This window comes from Callithrix jacchus, chromosome 15, assembly GCF_049354715.1.
Source record: "Callithrix jacchus isolate 240 chromosome 15, calJac240_pri, whole genome shotgun sequence".
NCBI classification, from domain to species: domain Eukaryota; kingdom Metazoa; phylum Chordata; class Mammalia; order Primates; family Cebidae; genus Callithrix; species Callithrix jacchus.
The window spans coordinates 69,659,354-69,678,733 of NC_133516.1; the positions used below are offsets into that span (position 1 = coordinate 69,659,354).

The 19,380-nt window shown below is 42.6% G+C and overlaps 1 protein-coding gene, 2 non-coding genes and 2 pseudogenes across 8 annotated transcripts in view; 2 read left to right on the plus strand and 3 right to left on the minus strand.

Annotated features, from left to right (window-relative positions):
* Positions 1 to 19,380, plus strand: part of TSEN2 (tRNA splicing endonuclease subunit 2) — a 42,844-nt gene that overhangs the window by 10,210 nt on the left and 13,254 nt on the right. For 4 of the 6 annotated variants that reach the window (XM_078351682.1, XM_002758681.7, XM_035273688.3 and 1 more), the window contains exons 5-6: positions 4,493 to 4,592; positions 6,304 to 6,381. In XM_078351682.1, coding sequence (XP_078207808.1) covers positions 4,493 to 4,592; positions 6,304 to 6,381 — 178 coding nt within the window. The remainder of the gene's footprint in view (positions 1 to 4,492; positions 4,593 to 6,303; positions 6,382 to 19,380) is intronic. The other 2 variants (XM_008982166.5, XM_078351683.1) reach the window with 1 other exon arrangement.
* On the minus strand, positions 4,410 to 4,511 carry LOC118148134 (U6 spliceosomal RNA). The gene has a single exon (XR_004734926.2). It is a non-coding gene; the product is annotated as a U6 spliceosomal RNA (small nuclear RNA).
* LOC108588481 (non-histone chromosomal protein HMG-17 pseudogene) lies at positions 8,401 to 8,892 on the minus strand (annotated as a pseudogene).
* LOC118148099 (5S ribosomal RNA) lies at positions 13,730 to 13,848 on the minus strand (annotated as a pseudogene).
* On the plus strand, positions 17,681 to 17,783 carry LOC118148153 (U6 spliceosomal RNA). The gene has a single exon (XR_004734940.1). It is a non-coding gene; the product is annotated as a U6 spliceosomal RNA (small nuclear RNA).

Consider the following 19,380-nt stretch of genomic DNA (forward strand, 5'->3'; position numbering starts at 1 on the left):
ACCTCCATACTTTGTGGTCCCTTGGTATGAGTGTTGACTATCTCCATCCATCCCCAGCCTTCTTGTCCCTGTGGTACAGTACAAGTCTCAGCTCTTCCATGAAACCTTATAAAAACTTCTCAAGTCCCCAGTGATTTTGTTCATCTTGCTTCTAGCACATAAAGGCAGAATCCAGCAGCTCTTTTTGGGTTACATGCCTGGCAACCCCATGGCCAGCGGGGTGACAAGGAGGTGGTGGCACCAGGGAGATCTCAATAGCAGTTCTGGCTGTAACCTCAGGCTGGGATCAGGAGTGGGATTCTGGTGTGTGGGAGGGACCTGCTAAGAACCTGGCAGAGCCCCCAGCCTTGGAGGAACTACAGTACAGACAGGTTGCCACAACAGAACCTAGGGGCAGCTTACCCGTCAGAACTGCATTCTAGCCAGGCTAGCCATAACATGACGTGAAGTCAAGCCAGCTTGCCAGTGTAGAGGTTCTGCACAGGAAGACAGCAACCTCCCTGAAGAACATCCCTTTGTAAGCACTACAGTATCCCTCTCCAGGAAGTTTCATTGACCCTTGTATTCATTTCCTAGGGCTGCCATAACAAAGCACCACAGACTTAATGGCTTAAAACAACAGAAATTTATTCTCTCATGGTTTCGGACACCAGAATTCTAAACTCAAGGTGTCAGCAAGCTATAGTCCCTTGAAAGGCTTTGGCGGCGGAGGGGGGGGGGGTCATCCTTCCTTGCCTGCCTTCTCTTCTGCTGGCTCCTGGCACCCCTTCGCATTCCTTGGCTTGCAGATCCGTCTCTCTAATCTCTGCCTTCGTGGTCACGTGGCATTCTCCCTTGTGTGTTTCTGTGTGTCTTTGTCCAAAATTTCCTCCTTTTTTTCCCCACATTAAAAAAAATGGATACATAATAGATGTATGGGTACATGTGATATTTTGCCTCTTCTAAGGACACCAGTCACTATGTCCTTTCATTACATTGATTTCATCTGCAAAGACCCTGTTTCCAGTTAAAAGTCATATTCACAGGGACTGGGGTACATAGTCTGGGAGGTGTATGCTGTCCTACTGTTCCTTACTCAAGGCCCCACGGTTAGAGAGATGCACTAAGAAGTAAAAATGGTAACATGAACTATTCACCAATAAGCAGGCCTCGCATGAACTCAGTCTGCATTCAGACATTCTCTCTTCCATCCTCAACACTCCTGATATACCTTATTGTGGTATCATCTTAGCTGATTTTCCTTTAACTCTAGTCTAACTGCCAGATTCTCGTTTTCTAATCCCTTAGCCTTACTTTGATCACTTTCATAGACTTCATGAATCCTGCTGCTTTTTTGCAACATTTAAATGTTCAATTTGCCGTCGATTTGCATTGAATTTACATTACTACAACAAAGGACAAAGTGACATAGACTCGACACATAGTGACAGTGTGGGAATGTTGCTTGAAGAAGGTATGCTTGGGATTAATTTTTTATAGGAAATTTTCAGATTGTAACTCATTTCCCCGTGTGAACCTAAGGGTGTTTAAAGATGTTGTCAGCGAGCTACATATGTCCCTCAACCAAAACCAACACTTGATTTATTACTTGTGGGTAACACTTGGAATCACAATCTAAATTTTGTAAAATATAAGACAAATTGATTCATGTTCATATTTTTAGATTAATTTATCAACTTAAGTACTTGTCATAATTGTTGTTTGTATTTTTTGTAGAAACAGAGTCTCGCTTTGTTGCCCAGGCTAGTCTTCGGCTCCTGGGCTCAAGTGATCCTCCCACCTCAGCCTCCCAAAGCACCAGGATTACAGGTGTGAGCCACTGCACCTGGCCATAATTGTTTCTTTACTGGTGCCTCTGAAATTCTGATTTCTATTTCAAGTGGATTCACTCAAATTGACCTTTTTCCAACAATAGTTTTCCTTGGGTGAAGAACACCTTCTGCATAACCCTTTCTAAAGGTAAGTGTCAGGATCCTTCTGTGATGCCTTTGGGGAATTGACACAGGTAGGGGTATGTCCCTGAGGGACCACCCCTGATGGTCATGCTGGTCCACCCACCCCGTTGTGGTCCTTTATTCTGCCAGAGTTTACTTTGTCTACTCTGCATTAGGTAGGTGCTGAGGACCCAAGAGTGAGGAAAAGACCCAGTCCACTTTCTTGAGGGATTTACAGTCTAGTGAGAAAGGGAGAGAAGTGAACAGTTGTGCTGTTCTGTAGTAGGTATTGTGGAGATATCATCACCATCAGAGGCAACAGGTGCTGACGACTACAGCAGTGCCAGTCCCAGTCTCTGAGCTTGCCTGCATTACCTCATTTCATCTTCTCAAGAAACCTTCAAGGGTAGATACTAGAGATGTTTCCGTTTTATAAATGGGGACTTGGGTGAGAGTTCAGTAGCTTGCCCAAAATTACATGGGCTCACCGCCAGAGCCTGGGAGGCATTGATTTGGGTGTGCGTGCCAGCACTCCCTGAGCACCTTTCCAGGGCTAAGTATTCTGCCAGTGATGGACCTGTGTGTCATCTCAGGTCCTCACATCACTCCCTTGAGGTGGGTTCCATTCTCCATTTTCAACAAATGGAAGAACTGAACACAGGGAAGTGAAGCTCCTTGCTCAGGGTCAGTACGTGGACTTAGGCACTGTGGCCCCAGAACCTGTGTGCACTAATCACTCCAAACCACTCTGCTGTGCACTTCCAGTGATAAATAGACATTCATCAGTACGATGGGGAACTGTACCCTGTGCAAATAAGAGAGGTGTGTGTTCAAGGGTGCAGGAGCATGAGAAGCCATGGTGTGTTCGGATGGGCACGTCCTGTGTCCTTGAGGTCCTGGATGATGCTACTTTCCCCAGTCCTGTCACTGCTTCCAGTCGTGGCTGCTGCCTGGTCCCTCTACCATGCTCCCCGTTTTGCTTTCTGCTTTTTACTTATCATTTCTCTTCCTGCAACTCCTCCAGCATCTGGGATTGTTGGCAGCAGGACTTGGCTTTTTAAGGTGTTGCCAGCCAGCGAGAGGACGCCTTCAGCTCTGACCCATGTATCCTTGTCTTAGTCATTTGTATGTGGTTCTTTTCATCATGTCTGACTTGGAGGCTTTCTTCTGTGTGCTCTTGGAGCCTCAGTCTTCTTTGACCTTCATAGTGATCCTCTGAGATCCTTAAAAGGGAACACTGGTGTGGCCTGGTTCTGGTGTGTAGCAGAAGAGCACAGAGGTAGAGATGCTAAGTGGCTTGGCTCAGAGCCACACTGAAGAGCCAAATCCAGGACCTAGACCTCCTGAGGCGGCATTCATTCCCACACTGCTGCCTCTGCTCTCACAGAACAGCGAATTAAGGCATTTCCATTTATTAACAACATCTTTTTAAATATACTTATTAAATATTCATCTTTTTAAATATTGAGTCTGATTTATTTTTCAAGCCACTTCTAAAAACTCTACAATGATTAGTAGCAAATATAGTATAGTATTGATTGAACACTTCTTATGGGCTATGCACTTTACATGTTTTATTTAATTATTGCTGCAATCCCAGGAGGTAGGTCCTGGGGTATCCCTGGTTTGTAGATTATTGCTGAGCCTTAGAGAGGTGGAGTCATGTAGCTAGTATGAGAACATGTTGGAGCAATGACTGGAACCCATGTCTGCCTTGACTGCTCTGCTGCAAAGAGCAGAGCAGTGCCCTCTGTGTGCTCCCTCCATTCCAGGTCTTCTGGTCAAAGGAGGAACTGTTGAACCTTTAATTCAGTGGTTCTTTCACATGTTTCGAGTCAAGGAATTTGGCAAAGGTTGTGGGTCCCTTCCTCAGAAAAATATACATGGTCACAAAAATTTGTGTTCAAATAAAGGAAATTTATAGACCCTGTGAAGCTAATACTTTTGTTGATATGAAGAGGTAAGATTCTTTTTAGATCTCTCACATGAAAGTTCTTTTGAATATATGCATGGGTGGCCACGTTCCAGGTAAGACACCCTGCTGGTTTTGGCATAGCTATGTTCTTTTTCCTAATTTTAAAAGTAATGCACAGCAAGGTGCCTTTGAGGTGATAGTACTAATATCTACATTTTATAGGTGGGAAAATTAAAGCACAGAGAAGTAATTTGCATTGCCACACAGTTATAAATAACAGGGCTGGACAGAAAATGTGCAGTACCAAAGTCACAGCCCCATACTGTCTCTCGGGTATTAGGGTAGCCTTACCAGGTGTTAATCTTTAGGATACAATTCCCAGTATACAGGGAGGCATCCCTGATGTTCATCCTCATGTGGAGTGAATGGGGTGTGGACAGCTTTGGGATTCTCAGGAATCAGGGTTAAGCAATCACTAGTCTCTCTTTAGGTATAGCAGAAGCCAGTGTCCTTGTTGAATTGTGTGAGATACAGCAGTTTACAAACTGTGACATATTCAGTCTTTTTTTAAACATTTCACAAATTTGTGTGTCATCCTTGCACAGGGACCATGCTAATCTTCTCTGTATTGTTCCAATTTTAGTCTCCTGCATGCTGGGGACAAAGGGCCTGACCACGAGTATGTGCTGGTTGAGGAAGAGGAGTGTGCCGTGAGCAAGAGGGAGGATGCCCCAAATGAGGAAGTAAGTAGAAGAAAATAAATTGCTTCCTCCAAAGCCATTTGCTTCTGGAGATTTTGGCTAATAGGGATGTCTTTTGACTGCAGCTGGTCCAAGGGACCAGATCCAAGGGAACCAGCAGGCTCTGGGTCTGGGCCACAGCAGTTGTGAGAGCCTTTTCTGTTTTTTGTTTTTGTTTTTATTTGAGACAGAGTCTTCCTCTGTTGCCAGGCGCCAGGCTGGAGTGCAGTGGCACAATCTCGGCTCACTACCACCTCCACCTCCCAGGTTCAAGCAATTCTTCTGCCTCAGCCTCCCGAGTAGCTGGGACCACAGGTGCACGCCACTATGCCCAGCTAATTTTTTGTATTTTTTAGTAGAGACAGGATTTCACCATGGTCTCAATCTCTTGACTTTGTGATCCGACCGCCTCGGCCTCCCAAAGTGCTGGGATTATAGGCATGAGCCACCATGCGCGGCCTATGAGGGCCTTTTCAACTAAAACCCCAAAGTTGGTGAATAGCTTTTAAAAATTTTATAAAATTAAGGCAAGGCCAATGGTATTCTCTCCTTTATTTGGGAGAAAACAAAATGGGGTGGTAATTACACATCATCTTGAGTATAGCTGAGCAAGAAGGGCTCACATGTGGAAGTCAGGCATCATGAGAAAAGCCTAGGGATGCTGGGTAAGAGTTACGTCATTAAGGGACTTGCTGTCAGAGAGAGTTACCCTAGAGTTGTCTGGAATCGCTCAAAATTAGAAACAGTCTAATGGCTAAATGGGATATGAGATACCCATTCAAAGAAATGTTATGTAGACTTAGAATGAGGTTTATGAAGTCATATTGAGAACATAGGAGCCAGGCACAGTGTCTCACACCTGTAATCCCAGCACTTTGGGAGAACGAGGCAGGAGGATCACTTGAGGCCAGGAGTTTGAGACCAGCCAGGGCAATATAGCAAGACCTAATTTCTACTAAAAATTTAAAAAAATTGCTGGGTATGGTGGTACATGCCAGTAGTCCCAGATACTCAAGAGGCTGAAACAGGAGGACTACTTGAGCCTGGGATATCAGGCTTAGAGTGATACCCTGGCAATAGAGTGATACCCTGTCTCAAAAAAAAAAAGAAAAACATAGGCACATGCTTATTAGGTATAATGGGAATGAAAAAAAAGCAACACGTAAAACAAAATTCATCTCAAAATAATTACAACTGCAGAAAAAATTCACGAGGGAAAAAAGAAATAAACCAGAATCTTAGTAATGGAAAAATTAAAACTTTGTTTTCCACACAAGTAATAAAAAATCATTTCTTGGCCAAATGTGGTATCTCACACCTGTAATCAACACTTTGGGGAATTAAGTGGGAGATTTGCGTGAGGCCATGAGTTCAAGACCAGCCTGAGCAACTCTGTCTCTACAAAAAAATTAGCCAGGCATGGTGGCATGTGCCTGTGGTCCCAGCTCCTAGGGAGGCTGAGACAGGAGAATTACTTGAGTATAGAAATTTGAGGCAGCAGTGACCTGCGATCACACCACTACACTCCAGTCTGGGCAATAGAGCAAGAGCCTGTCTTGATAAAATTTTGTTTTAATCATTTCTTCATAAGACTAACACAATAGAATGTGAATTGTGGTAATTCATAAGAAAAATTTTCATTTTAAAATAGAGTCTCTTTATTACATGTAGTGCTTCCGTTCGTTCTGTGTATATTGTATTTCTTTCTCTTTAGTTGGTGCAAAGAAAGAGACTAATATGCAGAAGAAATCCATATAGGATCTTTGAGTATTTGCAACTCAGCCTAGAAGAGGTATGTTTTCAACATGTTATCATTGCAGCTGTTGGTCTCTGGGCCTGAACTACACTGTATGTGAACCTATCTCACAATGTAGTTCTGTATGTAATTCAGTTATTGAATATTTTAATTCAGTATTGAAATCACTATGGGCAGCTTCCAAAGTAGGCCTGCCCAAATTTCATTCCTCAGACTTTATTTCATCAGTTCCAAAATATGTGTTTGCAATAAATAGAAAATTAGAGGGGTTTTTCTGAGTACTACTTTTCTCATTAAGATTTTAGATTGGTAGGCTGGGCACGGTGGTTCACACCTGTAATCCAGCACTTTGGGAGGCTGAGGCAGGTGGATCACCTGAGGTCAGGAGTTTAAGACCAGCCTGGCCAACGTGGTAAAACCCTGTCTCTACTACAAATATAAAAATTAGCCATAGTGGCTCACACCTGTAATCCCAGCTACTCAGGAGATTGAGGCAGGAGTTGCTTCAACCTGGTATGCAGAGATTATAGTGAGCTGAGATCGCCCTATTGCACTCCAGCCTGGGTGACAGAGTGAAACTCCATTTAAAAAAAAACCCAAAAAACAGATTTTAGATTTTTGGCTGGGTATGATGGCTCATGCCTGTAGTCCAGCCACTTGGGTGGCTGATGTGGTAGGATTATTTGAGCCCAGGAGGTCAAGTCTGCAGTGAGCCACGATTGCACTACTGCACTCCAGCTTGGGCAACAGAATGAGACTCTGTGTCAGACAAAGAATAAAAAGATTTTGGATTATTAACAGATGCTGACTGGTGATGTGGGGGTTGGGGTGGGGAGGGGGTGGAAAGAAACAAATGGATTTCAGATTGGCTGAATATTTTTGTTACAAATTTTCACTAGCTTTTTAAAAAGTACTATAATTCACATACCATATAATTTATCCACTTAAAGATTATAAGTCACTGTTGTTTGGTATATTCATGGAGTTCCACCAGCTTTTCATATGTGATGCTACATGATTCAGATCATGTAGTGACTGCTAATTAAGTAAATGGATTTATTTCCTTCTTCAGGATCCCTCCACTTACTGCAGTAGCTACATTCTTGAAAGTTAGCTTGAGCCTGGTGCCATGGCTCACACCTGTAATCCCAGTACTCTGGGAGGCCGAGGCAGGCAGATAGCTTGAGCCCTAGAGTTCGAGATCAGCCTAAGCAACATGGCAAAACCCCATCTCTACAAAAAATTAGCCAGGTGTGGTGGTGCATGCCTATAGTCTCAACTACTTGGGTAGCTGAGGTGGGAGGGTTGCTTGAGCCTGAAAGGTTGAGGCTTCAATGAACCAAGATTGCGCCACTGCACAAGCAAGACACTGTTTCTTTTTTTTTTTTCAAACTGTATCCAGCTTTATTAAAGATACTTTCCATAAACAATCATGGTATTTCAGGCAGGACACAGGCAGACAATCATTAACAGTATACAACAACTTTCAAACTCCCTTCTTTGATGGACTACCAAAAATCAGAAAGCCACTATAAAACCCAATGAAGTCTTCATCTGATGCTCTGAACAGGGAAAGTTTAGAGTGAGGGTTGACATTTCATATTTAGCATGTTGTTTAACAACTTTTCACGAGCTGGCCCTGACTTTCAGGAAGTGAAATGAAAATGGCACAATTTATCTGAAGATCCACAATCTAGAAATGGAATCACTGCTCTTTTGACAGGTGCCATCTCAGTGTCATCAGTGGCAAGTCCAGATTGCCTGACACACTGGTAACCAATGACTGGGGGTCAACAGATGCCTGGGCTTAAGGGAGTTAAGTCTATGCTGAAAGACGGAAAGGGAGAAGAGGACATAAAAGGGAATTTGTTTTTCCATACCACAAGGCTTTTGTGTGCCAAGGTGGCCATGTGTGTCAAAATCAGGGAATCCCTCCTCCTGGGAGCCAAGAGGAAGTCTCTCAAAACTAGAAGGGAAAGTCATTTCCCCGTATCAGTCCAGCTTTGGAGACATTCTATTAGTGACATATGCCCCTTCTCCCAAAACAACAATGAAGTGTTCTGTGTGCTAACAACATAGCTTAAAAAAAAAAAGTAAAACAAAATTCTGCATTTTTATAAAACTTGATAAAAAATACTATTTCAGACTGTACAGTCACCAGAAGTACACAGTTATCAAAAATGCACACACTTCACTTGGCGTCTCCAGCACCTTTGGCTTTCTGTGCCTGGTCTGTTTTGGCATCTCCATTTTCTGCAGGGTTATTCCCTTCCTTGCCAGCATCAGCTTTTCCCTTTTTCCCTTTGGGTACCTTCTCTCCCTTCTTTGCAGGGGCCTTTTTAGGCTTGGGCTCTGGCTTTGGAGAAGCACGTTTAGCAGACAACCTCGCAGATGTTCTCTGTGGTTTGTCCTTCACCTTGGCTTTATCTCCTTTAGCATCCCCTTCGGCCTTTCTCTTGGGCATGGTGGCGACGGCGGCGGGACTTAGGCGCTAGGCGCAGGATGCAGCGGCGCATAGGCTTCGGTCGGTCCGGGGGTCGTTCTTGCCGCCTCCTCTTCACACTGCTCCTTTTTTTTTTTTTTTTTTTAATTTACTTAAAATTTACCTCAGGCCACATATAGTCAGTGGCTCATGCCTGTAATCCCAGCACTTAAACAGGCAGAGGTGGATCGCTTGAGCCCAGGGTCACGGTTTTAAAAAAAAAAAAAAAAAAAAGTGGCTAAAAATGCCCTTCCATAAACTGCATCATATTGTCCCAGTGATTTGCAGTTCCTCTAACCAGTGGTCACTTTATGCTCAGTCTCTCCTTTCTTGCTTATATTAGTAGTGCACACAGAAATGTTCTTTCTGCCTTTGAAGCTAGCACCCCTTCTTGGGCTCCCCTCTCCTCCGGGAGCTCTGTGATGGCTTTCTTTGATAGCTCCTGCAGTGTCCAGTGTGGTTCTTGGCATATGTGTAGGTCCCAGGAAGTGCTATGGAATGCATCTATGTTGGTAATTTTATAGCTGAGACCACAGGAAAGTAATTGCATCTCCCTATTCCCTTTGTCCTGTGGTCTGTGTTCCTTCCTTGCAGAGAGGCCAGTGGCACAAAGTGCAGACTCTCAGGGCAGGAAGGGATATTTGAATGATTTACTTTATTTCTTCATTTTACAAAGGAGATCACTTAGTCTGCCTGCCATGAAACACGGTAGCCACTAGCCACATGACTAATTCAAATTAAATACAATTCAAAATTCCTTTTCTCAGTTGCACCAGCCACCTTTCAAACACTGACCAGCCATGTGTGGCCACTGGCTACTGTAGTGAACTGCACATGCATAGGCATTCCCAGCATCGTGGAGACCTTTATCAAATAGCCTGTGGGTACCCATTCTCTAAGTGTTTGGCCTCTCAGCGCCTCAGATTTCTTCTCTGTAAAGTGGGGGCTGTGTAACATCTTGTTCATAGGATGTTCTGGATATTAAATAATACATGTAATTGGGTAAGGACAGTATCTGATATATAGTAAATGCTCAATAAATGTTAGTGCCTGCTACTTTTGTCATTATTCAGTTACTTGTAAAAGCTAATTAGCAGCTAGTTGGAACTTTCTTTTTTACAATCACAAAAATGTCCACTGGATACGTACTATGTGCCAGATGTTGGGCTAAGTGCTATCAATACTGAAATAAATAGAACATGACTTTGGTCTTAAAGATAGCCCAGAAATCGTTACAGTTCAGGGTGATAAGCACAGTGTGGCATATGGATCTTGTCAGTGTCACTCTTCCTGTTTCCTTGGGCCCAATGCCTGACATATATTAGTTGAGTAATAATTATCTGTTAAATGAATGAATGTACAAGATAGGGAATTTGCACAGAAGCTGGTGGAGACCATCGGGCAGGGCTGAGGTGGAAAGCCTTTATAGTCATGATAGCTGAGTATGGTAAAGGATAAATGGGGCTTGCCACCTGGTCATGGGGTAGCATAGGCTCTTCCAGACAGCTCAGCCAAAAGTAACAGATGGGGGAGGGTATGTCCATGAGTCGGGGTCTGGCCTGGTCCTGGGGCAGCAGGTCATTGCAGGGGTTTCCGTAGGGGAGTGGTAGCGATCAGAGGTAGCATTAATATGGAGGTGTGGCCTGGGAAGTGGCAGCCAAAGGTAAAAGGTATTAGGTGTCACATGCTGGGAGTTCAGCCTCACTGTTCAGTTGACCAGCTTTTGCCTTTTATTGATGAATTGTTTAAAGGCTGCTGCTGCCTGCTACCTCCTCTCAAACACTCCCTGATGAAAGGCAAGAGTAATAGGAGACAGGAGATGAGGTTACTCTGCCTTCTTAGAAGCTGCCTGGCACCTGAGAACATTTCAGAGATGTGTTGCAGAAGTTTTCAGGGAGCATACCGTTAAACCTAGCTCTACTTGTTCTGTTTTGGCAGATTTCTTTTGAATGAATCACCCACGTTTGGCGCACTGCATGTACCTGCTGAGTGTTTCTGTGAATGTCAGTCTGGAACATAGGCAACTGTTGGAGGTAGAATGGGGTCTCACTCCTGCTGTGGCAATTCATAGCAGCTCTTTTGAGGGACTCAGAGTGGTAATACACAGCTGTCTTCGAAGTCTGCTCAGCACTGACATGGGAAGCTTTTGGTCTGTAACCTACCACAGATGTGGACATGCAGCCTTGTAGGGGTGTTTTCATGCCTTTGCCTTGACTCATTCAAAACAGAGATTTTGGACATTTTGATAGAGTAATCAAAGAGCTATAAACTATATTTACCTCAGTTATTTCTGAGTAGTTATTTCTGAAGACTTCTGTCTCCATCCAGCATTTGCATCCTTCAGTGGACACCCACACATGCAAACGCTCAAATGCTTTGCTTTTTTTTTTTATTTTAAATTTTGTTTTTTTTAGAGACAGGGTTTCTCTCTGTTGCCCAGGCTGGAGTACAGTGGTACCATTGTAGCTCACTGAAGCCTCGTACTCCTAAGCTTAAGGTATCCTACCACCTCAGCCTCCTGAGTAGCTAGACCTATAGGTGCATGCCACCATGTCTGGCTAATTTTTTAATCAAATGCTTTTTAATTAGCAAGATCCAGTGAAAAATAGATTGATTTGGGGGAGAAAATTTTATTTTAAACCAAATGAAAGTTGATTTCACTGTAAATTAAAAGCAGTTACATAATGCTGTCATAAAGTTAGGGCAGTCAACTTTTTTTTTTTGAGACAGGATCTCACTCTGTCACCTAGGCTGCAGTGCAGTGGCATGATCTCAGCACACTGCAATCTCTGCCTCATCCCACTTCAGCCTCTTGGTAGCTGGGTCTACAGGCATGCACCATCACACCTGGCTAATTTTAGTATTTTTAGTAGAGATGGGGTTTCGCTATGTTGGTCAGGCTAGTCTCGAACTCCTGGCCTCAAATGAGCTGCTCGTCTCAACTTCCCAAAGTGCTGGGATTACGAAGTCAACTTTTGAAGGTTAAAGAGATTTAACCTATATTTCCCAAGTTCTGAAGTAGATGTGTTCAATTTTACCATCCCTGTGTGTGCTGTTGGGAAACTAATGGGAGGTGATCGGATAGGGGTGGTGTAGACCAGCTCACTCATCCGCAGCAAGATTCCCTCCATGGCAGCACCCCGGTAGGGCCCTGCATTCCAGGTCTAACCCTTTGCTTGAAGGACTAAGAAGTTCAGATTTGTTAGAGCACAGAAAATGACTTGAGCTCTAGAAACAGCATTCAGGCTGAGTGTGCTCACAAGAGCCTATGGAATAAACCAGAGTGGCAGTTTATTAACATCAGTGAAGGCCCCACCTTGCGCCTTTCCAGACTGGCATGTTCTCTTCATGTAGAAAATTCAGATGCCGAAGGGTAATACAAATGGAAGACTGCTTGGTGATCACAGAGTCAGCCTATGTGGAGTGAGCTGGATAATCCAAATGCTTAAGGATGTTGTCAGGCTCTCGTGTCCTTCTCCCCAGGAGGGATAAACTGTTTTTAACTTGATGTAGAAGATTCTGAGATTGCTGTGTGTCTTTCCATTGATTATTTTACTTAATGTGGTAGCATTTATTCTTTTTCTGGAAAAGCCACCGTTGAATTGAGGTATTATATCAAACAAAGTTGCTAACATCTAAACTAGAGGTAGTGGTGCATGCATTGGTCTGCCAGTGAACCCTTGGGTCGGAGTCCTGTCATCTGTGCAGTGCAAAAACCTTGCTACTGTCACCTGACTCCCCTTTTGCTGAGTTTCCTCACACTTTGTCAAATTCTTTAACTGTTAGTATCATTCGGTTATGGCTCTATCTGAGTTTGCCGATGCATGCTGATTTCTTAGTCTAACTCCAGTTTTGGAGGGTACCTTACTGGTGCTTCTGTGTATTGTTCATATATACTTATAAAACTTTTAGAGGGCATGAGAAAATTTCTGTTATTTAGAAAATGAAGAAAATGGTCCTCACACAGGAGGACTTGGTGGAAATGCTTGGAAACAAAGGGGCATGGCAGGGTCAGGTGACTGCAGCAAGTCAGGCGGGCGACAGCTCTCTGTACTCTGTATGACTGACAGCAGCAGTCTCTCAGTTGGGTCTCATTTATGCATCTTGTGCCCGGCTCTTTCATTTTGTACCTCAACCTTTTTTTTCCCCACATTTCTTTTTTCTTTCTTAGTGTCCATAATAGGGATTCAAAGTATAAGAATCTGGTGATTAGAATGTCTAAAATTCTTCCCTAGAATTTTGCAGTTTTTTTTTGTTTTTTTTGAGATGCGGTTTTGCTCTTGTTGCCCAGGGTGGAGTACAATGGTGCTATCTCAGCTCACTGCAACCTTCACCTCCCAGGTTCAACCGATTCTCCTGCCTCAGCCTCCTGAGTAGCTGGGATTACAGGCATCGGCCACCATGCCGGGCTAATTTTGTGTTTTTAGTAGAGGTGGGGTTTCACCATGTTGGTCAGGCTGGTCTCAAACTCCTGACCTCAGGTTATCTGCCTGCCTCAGTGTCCCACAGTGCTGGCATTGTAGTCATGAGACACCATGCCCAGCCTGCAGTTATTTTTTTATTACTGTCTTATTTATGACTAGTCTCCCTCCCCTGCAATAGATCAGTGACTTTCCTTCTATCTAAACTTCTGAAAACCTTCCAGAGACTTTAACTGTGAGGCAGTCTGGGTCCTTTTAGCAAGAATGTATGTTTACAGCAGAGCTTTTTAATTAAAGTTTGAAAAACTATTCTAATTTTTCTCTATAAATATATTTACATTCTGCTTATATACTCAGACACATAGGAAACTTCAAATGAACTGCCCTGAGAATCTGGTTCGTTTTAAAAGCCTTTGTGCGCTAGTGGGCAGGAGAGAAAAGAACTGCAGTTTTGCTGTTTGTTTCATTGACCCTTGTTTTAAGCCTATAGCGCCCAGTATTCCCAGGCAGTCTCCCCTCCAAGTACTAACCAGGCCCAACACTGCTTAGCTTCTGAGATCAGACAAGATCAGGCACATTCAGGGAAGCATGGTTGTAGGCTTTCTTAATTCTTAAAGTTCATTTGGAATCATGAGAGTAGCAAAGAAAAAAAAAATAGAAAGGAGATTTTACTACCACTATTAATAAAAACATAAGGTAATGATTAAAACAATATAGTCTTGGTATAGGAAAGGAAAGATGGGGCGAGAGTCTACAAACAGACCCATTTATAGATGGGATTCAGGGTAAAATCAGCATTTCATATCAATGAGGGAAAAAAATTCATGGTGTTGGGACAGCTGATTAGCCAATTGGAAAAAGACAAAGCTAAAAATTCCATCTCCTAAAATATATCAAAATAAATTTCAGGTCAATTAAAGATATAAAGGGAATTTTAAAATAGAAAACAAGGATAATTATATATGCACTCTTTTTTTCTTTTTTTTTTTTTGAGACTGGCTCTGTCACCTAAGCTGCAGTTCAGTGGGACAATCTCGGCTCACTGCGGCTCCTGGGCCCAAGCAGTCCTTTCACCTCAGCTTTCTGAGTAGCTGGAACCACAGACACATGCCATCATGCCCAGCTAATATTTGGGTTTTTGGTAGAGACAGGGTTTTCCCATGTTGTCTAGGCTGGTCTTAAACTCCTGGGCTCAAGTGATCGCCTGCCTCGGCCTCCCAAAGTGCAGGGATTACAGGCATGAGCTACTGTGCCTGGCTTGTATGTATTTTTGAGATATGGATAAATTCTTCGAAGAGGCCGTAATATATAGATTTCATTACTAAGAGATTTAAAACTATGTTAAAGACAAAGGCAAAATTACAGGCAAAAGATGAAATGGGAAGAAAATATTTGCGGCATGCAGTATAACACACAATAGGCAGTGTTCTTGGCATTCCTCAGTTTCCTCAGATGTAATATTCCAACTGTTACCTCCTTCCAAGGTAGATAGTGAAGATTGAATGCAGTGTGATATGTATAAGGTCTCTATCCTGGAAGACACTTAGCAATATGTATTCCTTGTTGTGTTCCCATCCCTCTCCAAGCTAGCCAATTTCCCTGGGTGGAGTGAAGACAAAGCTTTACTTCACAAAATGGCAGATATTTTTAAATGAATGTATTTTCTGTAAATTTAAAATGAACTTCAATGCAATGTGTTTTGTGGGCAGTCTGGAGAAAGATGCGTCTGTGCTAAGGGAGGCCTAGCACTCTCAAGAAAAAATACTTCTTGGAGATTGTGCTTTATTTTTGCTTGAATTGATATAACAGCTCTACCTAATGACATTCAGCGATTATACACAACGACCAGCACAGTTCCTGCTATATATAATAGGTGCTTGTTCGGTTCCCACCTTTATTCTCTCCCTGGTAGCACATACATGTTCTGTCTCTAAATTGTTGATAATGAGCATAAAATAGATCTTTTACTTAAATAGTGGCAGTATTACCCAGTGACTAGGTCTTTCACACACAAGTGACTAGAGCACATTAGTAGAATACATCTTTTTCCTGCTTAGGCACCTACAACTGTATTCACGCATGCCAGATGGCATATTCCACACGCAGCATCTTCCTTACTTCTGCTTTTAGCCAGTGACATTTTAACCGGTATCTTTTGTGAACTGGACATGGTGACAATTTAATGTTCCCCCTATATGAGTATTCATTTCAGGGATAATTAGATTGCCATGACAGTTAGCTAATGTATTCTATTGTTTCTTAGGAATCTGTTATTGAGATCTGTTTTTCCATTACACCACTAACTGCATTCAGCAGTATAATGTTAAAAACTATCGTTAAACACATCCTTCCATCTTATTAGTATGGTGAAAGTAAAACTTACTAATGAGATTGCAGGGCATATGATTGTCAACCTCTACACACCTCTCCAGTCTACTGCTTATTTTGTTTATTTATTTTAATTTAATTTTTTTTTTTTGAGGCGGAGTTTTGTTCTTGTTTCCAAGGCTGGAGTGCAATGGTGCAATCTCGGCTCACCACAACTTCTGCCTCCCAGGTTGAAGCACTTCTCCCTCAGCTTCCTGAGTAGCTGGGATTACAGGCATGTACCACCATGCGTGGCTAATTTTATATTTTTAGTAGAGATGGGGTTTCACCATGTTGGTCAGGTTGGTCTGGAACTCATGACCACAGGTGATCTGCCTGCCTTGGCCTCCCAAAGTGCTGAGATTACAGATGTGAGCCACCGAGCCCAGCCAATAATTTAATTTTAAATAAAACCAACTCAATTGAATTAAGATCCCCTCCATCTTGGTGGCCAGGGAAGACCTCTCTGAGAATAAGTGCCTAGTTGCATTTTACATAAATTGATAAAGGCCAATCACCATTTTAGGCAAATAAAAATGAGATATTGGTTTCATTCACTCTTAGGGAAATGTATGCTTGCTGATAATGAAAACACATTAGTTTTTGAGGAACTTACATTTTAACAGACATCAGGAAATCTCTTACTGGGCAAGGATTGGATTGAACTTTTTTCCCAGGCTGTGCTATCCAGTTATTAGAAAACTAAGGCTGGGCACAGTAGCTCACGCTTGTAATCCCAGCACTTTGGGAGGCCAAGGTGGGTAGTTCACCTGAGTTCAGGAGTTCAAGAAAAGAGGAAAACTAAAATTAATTGAGCTCTTAGGTACTATTCATAGCTTATTAAATCTTTATGTGATCTAATCTTATTAAATATTTAGCTAAGAAAGCATTATTATCCCCATTGCATAGATGAGGCATGGAGAATTTAAGTGATACTTTCAGGGCCCTACCTAACAATGATGATTTGAGCTCAGGTCTGTCAGGTCTCAGATGTCATTCTTTGTCTTACACTATTCTGAACCAAGAAGTGCAAATTGTGGCAAAATGCAAGGGACTCGGCCATTTGAGGAAACAACTTTGTCTTTTCCATTGCACCTTTTGGCCTGTAGTCCATCTGAAAAACAGTGGTATTCTGTATTCATTAGTAGTGAGTAATGGAAAGAGAAAAGGTCAAAATAAGATTGTGGGCCACTTGACGGGGCTGTCAACACCAGTGAAAGAAGTAGAACACAATGTTCACACTGAGAAGAGATGAGCTGAGGGAGGTGCGGAGACCTGCTGTAGGGTGGCTCTGGACATCCGGGCCTAAGCCAAGGGCAGGACTGGGGACCTGTCTTTTTTTTGTCTTTCAGCACAAGCTTTGAACACCCAACATGTGCTGGACCCCCTTCTAGGCCAGGGGAACAGCAGGCAGTTTCTGTTCTGCCAGAATTTACATTCTAGTCAGCAACATATGTAAGAGAAAGATTTTCAGATAAAAGTAAATACTCTGAAGATGATCAGGATGGGGGTTGCTTAGACTTGGTGGCCAGGGAAGACCTCTCAGAGAAGCAAACTTTGAGTCTGAAGCAGAACATGCCAGATAGTGGGAGTAGCGATTACAGGGGCAAAGACCTGAATGAGCTTAATGTCTTCAGGAGACAGAAGTACAGCCAGGGCAGCTGGAAAGAGCAGTGGTAAGATCATGCAGGGACCTGCAGCTGGTGGCAAGTAATTCGGACTTTATTCTAAAGGCAGTGAAATCTCTTTGGAAGGTTTTAATTAGGGGAACAACATGATCTTCATGTGCCAAGAATATGAATCTGGATGCTGTGGAGGGGGGCCGTAGAGGGCTCAGAACAGGGAGGCTGTCACAGGAGGCAGGAAGGAGACACCACAGGCTGGTACCAGGAAGGCAGTAGGAAAAAGTGGAATAGAAGGTGACCACCTTCATCTCCAGAAACGCTCTAGATTTGGATTTGGGTGAAACTAAATTAGTGGTCCCTCATATCTGTCAGTGTTTACCAAATTATAAATTTTTTAAAAAGTCCTGAGTATCTGTTTAACATATTTAAAAATAATAATGGCGATAATTTTCTATAGCACATATACTAAAATTGGAACAATGCTGAGATTAGCATGACCCCTGTCCAAGGATGACACAAATTTATGAAGCCTTCCATAAAAACAAACAAAAAAACACTATCTTGACATAAATACTTTTAAGTTTTTTGTGAAAAATAACTGTATTTTCCAAAACAAAAAATTTAGCGAGAAGAGGCATCATTTTTAATTTTTGCACGTCACTTTAAGGTCTGATTTCCTGAAAGTCAGCTAGATTCTTGCATCTGCTTCTGGCTCCAGTCTTGTGCCATCACATGTCTTATAGCCGCTGGAGAGAACACAGATGAGGCAGATAATACCGCATTCTTATTATGAAGTGGTTTTGACCTTAGACCTCCTACAAGGGCCTTGGGGATCCCAGGATCCCCAGACCATCCTTTGAGAACTGCCATGAAGAGAGAGGTCATCAGATAGCCAGGCAGAGAATGACAGTGTATTGGCTGCTTGGAAGTCCTTCCACCCATATTGCTTGTGCTGTCGTTTGTTCCTGTGTATGCCGGGTTAGGAGTGGGGTGGAGGGACAGTGAGGAAACAAGCTGAGTGAGCTGTTTGTCAGTGCCTTGCTGCTGCACACAAGCTCATGACAGGGAGGGGATTATGTTTCTGCTCCCACACTACACAAGAGGACCCCTCCTCGTCTGTGTCTGCTGGCAGCAGCAGTGAGAGCTGAAGCAGAATATTTGGTGTTTGGTTATAAATATAATTTTTCACCTTCATATTTAAAAAGAAATGTAACCCCATTTTACTACTGGCTACCTTTTGGTCACTACCTGCTATGCGCCAGTCTCATGGGAGTCCCTTCAGAGCCAATAACACATGGCTCTTTGGGTGGTGTCAGTGTTTGGCAGTGTATTATTTTAACAGAAAGCCATTTTCATTTCCATTTAAGTGTGATTATATTGAACTGGGGCCAATTTTCTGTGCCATTTCTACAGCTTCCCCCATACAGTAAAACATGTTATTATAAGAGGTCAGTGCAAACATAGAGCTCTAGAATATCACTTCATCAAAGATGACTGAGAAACTCGTATTTCATTAGGTAAACAAAATCAGCATTGCTCCACACTTTTCACTACATATATTTTTCTCAATTTAAATATGATTATTTAATTTTACAGGAAGAAACTCCAGTGAGCAACAGTTTCTGTTGTTATAGCTGTTAACATCATTCTTCAGATATATAGGATTTTTAAGGAAGAAATACGGAAACATTCATAAAATGGTGGATCACGAGGTCAAAAGATTGAGACCATCCTGGTCAACATGGTGAAACCCCGTCTCTACTAAAAATACAAAAAATTAGCTGGGCATGGTGGCGTGTGCCTGTAATCCCAGCTACTCAGGAGGCTGAGGCAGGAGAATTGCCTGAACCCAGGGGGCGGAGGTTGCGGTGAGCCGAGATCACGCCATTGCACTCCAGCCTGGGTAACAAGAGCGAAACTTGGTCTCAAAAAAAAGTTTTATTTTTTATTGATTTAAACCAGTTTGTAACATTCGTATTTTCTCAGATTTTAAAAAAATCTAAGACATTCTAATGAATCATTTATATTAAAAATATATGACCATTTTGTTGGTAACTTAAGAGCATTAATTTTTGAGGTAAAAAGAGATCAATCTGTAAAATAGTTTGACAATAATGTGAAACTATTTGTAATGAGCATT